The 10064-nt window shown below is 33.2% G+C and overlaps 1 protein-coding gene across 23 annotated transcripts in view; it reads left to right on the forward strand.

The window, feature by feature from the left end:
* The window catches only part of ADGRL3 (adhesion G protein-coupled receptor L3), an 824470-nt gene extending 815108 nt beyond the window's left edge, over positions 1–9362 (forward strand). For 10 of the 23 annotated variants that reach the window (XM_078446073.2, XM_078446080.2, XM_078446078.2 and 7 more), the window contains one exon: positions 5050–9362. In XM_078446073.2, coding sequence (XP_078302199.1) covers positions 5050–5849 — 800 coding nt within the window. In that variant the 3' untranslated portion in view covers positions 5850–9362. Of the gene's footprint in view, positions 1–3114; positions 3167–5049 lie in introns of all 23 variants that reach the window. The other 13 variants (XM_078446071.2, XM_078446079.2, XM_078446074.2 and 10 more) reach the window with 2 other exon arrangements.
* The last annotated feature ends 702 nt before the right edge of the window (positions 9363–10064 follow it).

Raw genomic sequence — 10064 nt, forward strand, 5'->3', positions numbered from 1 at the left:
ATATTTTTTTCCTTCCACTGAGCTGAAATTTGCCTCTGACCATGATACTTTGATTTGCCTTCTAGAGCAAGGAAGAGCAAAGTATTCTGCTTTCTGTGTCAATCCTTTTAAATACTTTGAAAGCAATTGATCTGGCTTCTTTGAGTCCTCCATTTCCCCAGTAAAATCACCCCGGTGCCATCAATACGAGATAGTTTCTGGGTCCTTCCTGGTGGTTCCCTCTCTAAATTGTCTCTCCTCTGTCAATGCCCCTATTTTATTGTGGCCCTCAGTGAAGTGTACATAACACTTGTTGTATATTTCACAACATAACAAATGTGGCTTAACAGAACAAGTCAGCAGACCTTATACAGGCTGGGTTTTTTTTGTTTTTTGTTTTTAAATTAGGTTAAGTTACAGATAATTGTGTCATTATAAACATTTTGCAATGTGCTGACATCTTAGTACGTTTTCAGTGATGTTAAGTGAAGATTTATACCATATCTGCAAATTAAATCTATTCTACATTATTCACTTTACGCAGAGTTGGAGAAACACTAAAAATTGTTTTACTTATTGAATATTGTTTCAGAACATGTAAAAATTTAGACCACATTTTGTTTAGCTTTTTTGATTATTCAGATATAATTTCTAATGTCTTATGTAACAAAAAACTAACAATTATTAATCTGTATGTCTTCCCTAATTCAATATCTGCTTTCTTGTCCTGTTTTATTTTTACTGGAATCATAAATTAGGCGATTTTTCTAAGGATGGAACACTATTGTAAACACTCTCAAAGTGAAATTCTGTAGATGCGAATTTAAAGTAATACCATACACATATAAGGTTTTATTCCTGTGGAATTTATTACTGGATATTGCTATTACGATGATCAATAAATACACAAATTCTTCTGAATGGGTTTATTGTTTTTCCCAGCAAATTAAATAAATACTACTGACTTTTCTTAAAAACAAGAGCAAACAATTTTTATTAATGTTTCTCAGAGTCAGAGGTGAAATTATTTAATGGCTTAATGTTTTAATATTTTTTAAGATATTAAACTATGGTAGTGCTTAAAATCATTCTTTTTACCACTGACCCCAAATAAATCTTAGTGATTGTCATATTGCTACTAATCTTATGCTTTCAGATGAATGCACTTAATATTCTTACTGGCAAGGGGAAATCTTACATGAAATATAGGTGGCTCGGTATGTACTGGAGTGGTTTATGTTGAAGTACCACTTGGTTCTGTTCTATTGGGTCCTCTAATTCAGTTGCACTAAGACCATCCAAGCAAAGGAGCATTCAGATATAAGTATCCATATTTGTTTGTAATGCCTTTATTTAAAATATGTAGAGATGTGTTCATAGAGTTACTGAAGCATATAGAGTTAGGAATAAAGATGACTAATATGCTTTTATTATATTGGATTGAGATTCTATCTGTGGACATTTTTGAAAACTTCATGCATTGTATTTCTGGACCATTATATTCTTATCAGGATTAGAAAATTCAATTTTTGCAAGATAAATCTTGTTATAGATTAACCTATCAAGAGAGCATATAGAGCCGAAGTCATGATTTCACAAAATAATTTACATTTTAAAGTAACTAATTCTACCATAGAACTTAAAGAAAGACATACCCTTAGGACAGGATATAATGAAGAATACATGATAGGTGGTAAGAATACAAGATTATATTATAAAATATATAAATAAATGTTCTATGATGGCTTCAAAGCCTAAGGCAGGTGGAAGAACTAGATAGTAGGGCACAGAGGAAATCTACAAGATTTTCTTTTTGATTTCAGTTCTTCCACTGTTAGCAGGGTGGAGTTAGATAAGGTTCAGCCTATTTTGGCTGGAGTTCCCTCATCTCTGAGAAGCAGGAATTGAGCTTCAGTTATCTCTCATAGGCTTTCCAGTTCTAAAATTCTGTCATTTAAGGAAGGAGCCATAATGAGCTTACAAACGATTTGCATCTGTTAGTATACTGGCTTGGCTCTTTATTTCAAATTATTTTTTCTAAAGCTATTTTGAAACTTTATTAAGAGAACCTTCCTCTCCATCCTGAAATTAAGTCAGTCTTTTTTCTGAAAAGCAAATCAACTTTTAAGTGCAAAAACCATCTCTTAAAGGAATGGTGAAATTCTAACAAGCTGGAATCTCCTGAAACGATCTAGCCCAATGAATTTCCTGGTTTTGATTTTAGGATGATTTAACCTTCCTGTAAACAAAATCAGCAAGAGCCGTCCTTCATGACCTGATTAAAATAGGAGTGTTTTTTAAAAAATAATTTTGCCAGGATTGTTTTTTAAAGGATCAGTTCTAAAAATGTTTGATTGCATGATTGTGCAAGAATCCAGAAGAAAACCGGACACTGATGGTGGTATTTTTCTTCCCCTCCTGTTGTCTTGATACAGAATAACAGTTGGATTTAACCATTTTCTTTTTTCAAAGTTTCACGACTTTTGAATATGAGCTCCAGAAATGACAGTTCTGATCAGTATTATTCACAAATGATAAGAAGCATTTGGATAGTTATAATGGGGGAAATATAACCTTTTTACGTGGAAAAAAAAGATTCATAAAGGAAAAAAGACACAAATATGGAAAACTACAACTGTGTTTTTTTTCCTCTCTGTACATGCTAAAGATTTTATTTATAATTTTACTGAAAATTTTTAAAATTAAATAACATTTCTTAGAAGCAGGTATGTTCAAACATACATACACGTAAATATATGCAATATTGAAATGCAGTTGTGGGAATCGTCATGGCTTGCCTTCAAATCTTTACTCTCCTTGGTTGGTGTGATAATCTTAACTTTAAAATAGATGTGTTTTTGTTTAAAATTTGTTATAAACTGTAGAAACGCTTATTAAAGACTCATTTTATTAGCATGTGTTAAGGGGGGGTTCTTATTTTTTGACTAACATTTCAGTATTTTTAATTATGATAAACCATGTAACACAGACTCATGAATTTGGGGGCAGTGGAAATTATTTCCTTTGACTCTTTTTTCTGCATATCATCAATTTGCTTTTTACTCATGTTTCTTCTACTGTCGCTGTAAGCTTACTTGTTGTTTTTTCTTTCCTTTTCTTCATGCTGTCGTTTAGAGCCCTACAGAGAGACAAGTATGGGAGTAAAGCTAAACATTGCATATCAAATGTAATTTTTTTTAGTTCACTTTTATTGCATCACATATAGATGATGTAGTTATTAAAAACAGTTCATCTCACAATTTAAAAACTAAAGAGCCTATGAATCGACTTATATAAATTTACGTTAATAGAGATTAGACGCTTTTGTTGTCTGATTCTTTTACTGTGTCACATAATCAACATAGTTAGTTGTTAAGTCTCATGTAATGTTTGTGTGAGTTAAATTGTTTTTAAATTAAGCATTTATTTTTGCTAAGTAATTCATAAGCTTTTATTTTTTATTACTACATTCCATCATACACATATATGTCACATGCAGCATATCCACTTTATTTTACTATGGTTGTTTCCGACCTGTACCTAATGCATTGACAACGGAAGTAATACACACGTTTCAATGCATCAGTCACTCAGCCATAACCATCATGCATACCATGGCAGCCTCCACAGCAGCAATCACCCATCACATATGGCCCTTTAAAGAACATTTACTTTTATTTTTCTTAACATTGTGGATTTGTCTACAAGATATCTTATAACATGAAAATAAATCGCTTCACCCTATGTCTGTGATGGCTGCTTTTTAATGAATTTTATGCATTGCTGTCTTTAGAAACTGTTACTTGAATACAGAGTATGCAGCAAAAGTCCATATATAAATTGATACATTTGGGACACTTTATTTAAACCAGCAAAGAAGGAGTTCAGTTTTGATAAACATAACTGCATCACAGATATAGAATGAATGTTATATTTTCACAAGTTAGCAGTGTATTGAGAAGTTTAATAGAATTCTTCAATTAATTGTTCTGTAAAGAAATATCCTTTCTTACTTATGAGTATTGGTTAAATGTTTGTGTTTTATTTTCTTTCGTGGTTGCATTTGAACTGATTTTGGAACTATTATAGATTCTTGGATTTCTGTTCATTCAAGAGAATGCAAAAACCTTGAAGAAGCACGTGGTTAAATTTTATTTCACTGCAACTATTTCTTCCCAGAATAAAATGTTCAATCTCTTTTAAATTCAAAGTTTAATATGCACACAAAGTCATCACTCATTATGACATGGAATCTTTAATACTGACACTATGTTTTTAGGAATCAGATACCTGTGTCTTTACACATTCTTTTGTAGTATTACCTAATGACCCTAAATAATCGCTAATGGGTTAATATGTAGAAAATGATATTAGAAAGTAAATCTAAATATTTTTGTTTTGAAAGTTCCTAGATGCATATTATTTTGATGTGCCATTTATTTGACTAAGCATTATTTCATGACTACATCATTTTGACAAATTTAACATAATCCTTTTGTGGTTTTGTGTGTAGGAATTATGTTTAATCTTGCAAAATTATATATCAAATTATTAGAAGCTGCTTGATTCTTTCACTTTTGACCAGAATATTCAAAGTACCACACATGAATTATGTTAATATTATGCCTATTTTAATGTTAAAACAACATGTAAAATTAAAGGTAATGAATTATTAAATTGACTTTGATGTGTATAAATTGAAAGCTATGAATGATTACACCAAAATTTTGCGTTATTTTTTTTCTAAGTTATAACCAAATATGTTTCAAATAGTATCAGGCAATGTTTGTGTGGAAACTACAAATTTATAGGTTTTTTAAATTGTTATTTTAAAGAATTATTTTAGATACTTTTCCATTTATAAGGTTCCTATCAATTGTCCCCGAGTGTATATAGAAATGTGTACATATAGACTTAATAGTATGTTTTGTTTCCAACCATTTTATAATTAATTAAACGTGCTAGCAATTTATACATACTTCATAGTCGGATGTTTCTGCCTTTGTGTTTGTGTGTGTGTTCTGTGGCCAAATGGATGTAAATGTCATAGTGTTTTGTAATCTTTTTCAGAGGGGCTTCTGAACAATGCCAGGGATACAAGTGTCATGGATACTCTACCACTGAATGGTAACCATGGCAATAGTTACAGCATTGCCAGTGGCGAATACCTGAGCAACTGTGTGCAAATCATAGACCGTGGCTATAACCACAATGAGACCGCCCTAGAGAAAAAGATTCTGAAGGAACTCACTTCCAACTATATCCCGTCTTACCTGAACAACCACGAGCGCTCCAGTGAACAGAACAGGAATCTGATGAACAAGCTGGTGAATAACCTTGGCAGTGGGAGTGAAGATGATGCCATTGTCCTGGATGACGCCACCTCCTTCAACCACGAGGAGAGTTTGGGCCTGGAACTCATTCATGAGGAATCTGATGCTCCTTTGCTTCCCCCAAGAGTCTACTCCACAGAGAACCACCAGCCACACCATTACACCAGAAGGCGGCTCCCCCAAGACCACAGTGAGAGTTTTTTCCCTTTGCTAACCAACGAGCACACAGAAGATCTCCAGTCACCCCATAGGGACTCTCTGTACACCAGCATGCCAGCACTGGCTGGTGTGCCTGCCACAGAGAGCGTTACCACCAGCACCCAGACCGAACCCCCACCGGCCAAATGTGGTGATGCCGAAGATGTTTACTACAAAAGCATGCCAAACCTAGGCTCCAGAAACCACGTCCATCAGCTGCACACCTACTATCAGCTAGGTCGCGGTAGCAGTGATGGATTTATAGTTCCTCCAAACAAAGATGGGACCCCTCCAGAGGGAAGTTCAAAAGGACCAGCTCATTTGGTCACTAGTCTATAGAAGATGACACAGAAATTGAAACCGACAAAACTGCTAACACCTGGTTGACTGTTCTGAGTTGATATAAGCAGTGGTAATAATGTGTGTACTCCTAAATCTTTATGCTGTTCTTGAAAGACAAACACAAACTTTCAGACTTTTTTTTTTTTTAAACTGGGATTTTTAGGTCAGCCCAGGGGAGAAAGATAACTGCTGAAATTCCCCTGTGCCCTCTCCTTTCTTGTCTTTTCCCCCTCAGATGGAGACTTCATTATGTTAATGAACGAGATATGAAGAAAATGGCGCTCATTGTGGCCTTGTTGAATTATGTTGTGTTTGTTCTAACATCTCTGATGCTCTGTTACTATAATTACAAGGACCTGATTTTTAAAAGGCCAGAACAGTTGTTTGACATTAGTAACAATGCTGCATCTAGATTGGAGTGCTGCACAAACAAACATAAAAACAAAGCAAAACTGTATCACATAGTGGTTTTTAGTCACTCACAACCTGAATTCACCACAGTGGGAATAGCTGTGGAATACAAAATAAAACAACAAATTAATAATGAAATGGAGGGGAATTCTAGAATTATATGCTAAATGCATATTTTATGATTTGCTGTATTAACTGATGATAAAACTAATGGCAGAAAAAAAATTGAACAATTTCTATGTAATGTACAGATACTAGCATTGCACATATAGTCAGCTTTCTGTTCCTCCAGAATTTGAGTCCTGTTAATGTAGTGGAAAAAAAGAGATATTTTTTCTTTTTCTTTCGTGCTGGTCTTGCAAGTTTGTCTGCCAGTAAGAGAGCAAAGTTTCCTTCCTTCCTTCCTTCTTTTCTTTCTTCCTTCATTTTCTTTGCTTTTTCTTCTCTTTTTCCTTTCTTCTTTTTTTCTTTCCTTTTATTTTTCCTTATTTTTTCTTTAAAATTTCACCTGGCAAAAAAAATAAATAAATAAATAAATAAATGAAACTATCACTTTATAAGAATCATTTTCTAGTAATGCAAACAAATTATTTTTTACAAAAAAATAAAATAAATAAAATTAGACTTCCTTCCCTCACTATATATCTTTATTCAGTCAGAATATTTCCAAGAGCATTTTTGCAGATTAGAGCAGGACGAACTTTTATGTTTACAGTATACATCTGTTGTAATGCAAAGTATATTTGGCAAGCAGTTGATCACCAAGACAGTAGCTATGATTCTAGAAGTCAAGAGGCGTCAATAGAACTAGTGGGGCTTCTGCATGTGAAAAAAAAAACGGTATCCCATAGGCATTAAAGTGCTGAATGCTCAGTCTGATCCCCAAGTGGGCACCCTCACTACCAATTTTTAAAGGAAATTCACTCCCTTGTAGTAAGAAATGAAAGGTCAAGTTATTTTGAAGTGATTTTTTTAAACTCTTCTGTTTATTAACAGGAAAATTTATTTATTTGACAGGATTTTAAGTAATGTAGGAATACAAGAGGTAAATTAGCAGCACATATAATTTTTTTTTAAATTTATGATCCATTTTGTATGGTCTCAAAGTTGGATGACCTCATTACTAATATTTGTTGTAAAAGTGAAACTTGTTTGCCAACCAATAAACAACTGATTGAGATTTAGAAGACATTGTTTTGATGTATGTACTATATGATGAATTATTCTTTTCATTTTTCTCGTCTTTCCTTCTGTTTTCATTATATATACTTTGCTAATCGATTACTCTATGGCCCAAATGAGCCATGCAATAGAAATCAGATCTGCCTAGAAGAATAACCTAAGCACAAAATTTTACCATTTTTGCAGACAAAGTAAACCAGAAAAATGGGATGGGCATGTTTATGTTGAATGAAATAAGATGCATAACTTACTTTTAAGCAGGTTAATATAAGCTACTATGTGCTTATTTTATAAGCAGCAGCCATCATGCTTACTATAAAAACCAGCTTCAATCAGAGATTTATGTATTGAATTGAAGAGGGGGTGAGTCACTTATTTTCCTTTCCTGTAAGTTCTATTTTGATGTCAGAAATTTAAAGTCATTCAGTTGGCTCAAAGCTGCCAGTTTAATGGCAAAGAGAATATCCATTTTATAAAGATAGTAGAAGACATTTTTATGCTAATTTTTCTTGCCCCATATATGAAACAAAGTCCTTTCAAAGAAACTTTCTAGATCTCCAATTACTGAAGAACCTTTACCAGCAGTGTCTAAACATAGAGTCCCTTCTAGAGCAAAGCTAGAATGAATTTGCCAAATTGTAATTTATCTTGTAGTGTATGATATTTTGGTGACTTCTTCCCCCCCCCCCCAAATCTGAACACCACCTACCTATTAATTAATTTCTTAACTTAAGATGAGATGGAATAGTTTATGGAATAACCAGTAATCTCTATATAGTTTAAGAATATATGACAAAAGAAAGAATTCTGTGCTGGGCCAGAGTACATCATAATCTTAATATTCACCTCAGAATATTTTATGCATCATTCCTTTTTAGTCACTTAACACGAGTAATTTTTAAGTCTCTAGAATTGTTCTTGAGTTGCAGGAGAACCTCAAGCTTTAATGGTAATTAGGTTTTCACATCCCACACTGTGGCAATATTAGCACCTGAAAGGTGGTTTGCCTATCTGTTGCATAGAATACATTTGGTAATGAAAAAGCCCCTTTTAGACAATTTGTCTAAAGTTGGCCTGTGGATTATGAGCGCTTATGCTTGTTTCGCCAATTCAGCAGAGATCTATATGAAAGCAGCTGGTCAGTAAGAAGCTAGTTTCACAGAACAATGGGGAAACTACCTCAAGTCAGCTTGCTGAGGCTGCCAATTCTGATTTTCTGATATTGCTACCTCCCTGCCCGCTATCTTTTATGTGTCATTACATGGAATTTGAAACAGGTAGCCTCCCCAGCTTTACACAGACCAACTGAAGAAAATCACTTGAATACATAACTGGTGCAGAAGGCCATTTAGGACTGTCAGTTACTACCAAGCCCTTGCATAAAGATGAAAGGGTGAGATGTTTGAATTCGAATACATCACAATTGATGTGCTATCAGAGAGACAAGATCCCAAAGACTTTTACAGAAAGAGATTGTTCCCTCAAGTTTTATGTGACTATACTGAAACAAAACAGTAGATATAGGAGCTAATTATGTGTACATTTCAATAGAAATTTGTGTATATCTAACATGTATTCATTTAGTCCTTTTTATACTAGCAAGGCTTGAGTTCCTAAACTTGACTTTTTTTCACATGTATTTTCATGCATAGCTATTGATAAATTAATAATTTTTAAAAAGTTTATTGTTTTTTTGCCACCTTTGGTTGACTATACTTCAATACCCTGTGCCATTCATGACTTACTTATCTGCCTACTTCTGATATACTTATCTGAAATTCTATAAAAAACTAAATTTTCATCAAGCAGACGGACTGTACCTACATAGCACATCATTTGGATAGCTGGAAGTAAAAGTTATGCCAATAAAACAAACCAATTATTATTTCCTAGTAAAATAATATTTTTGTAATATTTTACTCTCGAGCTTTTTTTTTTTTTTTTTTTTTTCTTTTGAGGTCTATCTCCCAAGGTACTTTGCAGGACATTAGCTAACAGATCTCATGTCTAGTTGACTCACAGACTGTTGGATTGTTGCAAAGCCCATGTTCCTAATTGATAATATTTATGGAGAAAACTACATTTTGTGAAGGAAAAATAGATTTGAATTTCAATTTAAGTTTTTGAACATCTCTCCAGTTCCACTCTATTAAAAGTAAAAAATACTATAGTTGAATAATAAATTGCCATGCTTAAATAATCATGACAAAAAAGAACTTGCATGAGAACAATTATGTCAAAGTGAAAATAATCAGGAAACTGTATTAATAAAATGTAGATAATGGAAATATCCTTAACTTCCTATCAGGCAAATTCACAAAGACTCAAAACTAAAGTGTAGTTTATGATATATACTTTGAAAATCCCCATTAACCTAAAAATGTCAACATATTGATAAAAGATCTTTAAGATTTAGTGTTTTTAAAAAATTAGTTGGTGTGACGAAACTTTCCATGGTAATAGAGATAAACATATAAGAGAATTAGTAATAGTCATATAGAACCCATGGACTTAATTTTAGCCAGTATCTTCAGCTTTTTCCCCCACACATGTTCCAATCCATTGACAAAGGTTTACTTAGTTTAAAAAATGACATTAAAAACTTTTAAAGACTGACTT

The sequence above is a fragment of the Panthera onca genome, chromosome B1 (assembly GCF_046562875.1).
Source record: "Panthera onca isolate mPanOnc1 chromosome B1, mPanOnc1 haplotype 2, whole genome shotgun sequence".
In the NCBI taxonomy this organism is placed as follows: domain Eukaryota; kingdom Metazoa; phylum Chordata; class Mammalia; order Carnivora; family Felidae; genus Panthera; species Panthera onca.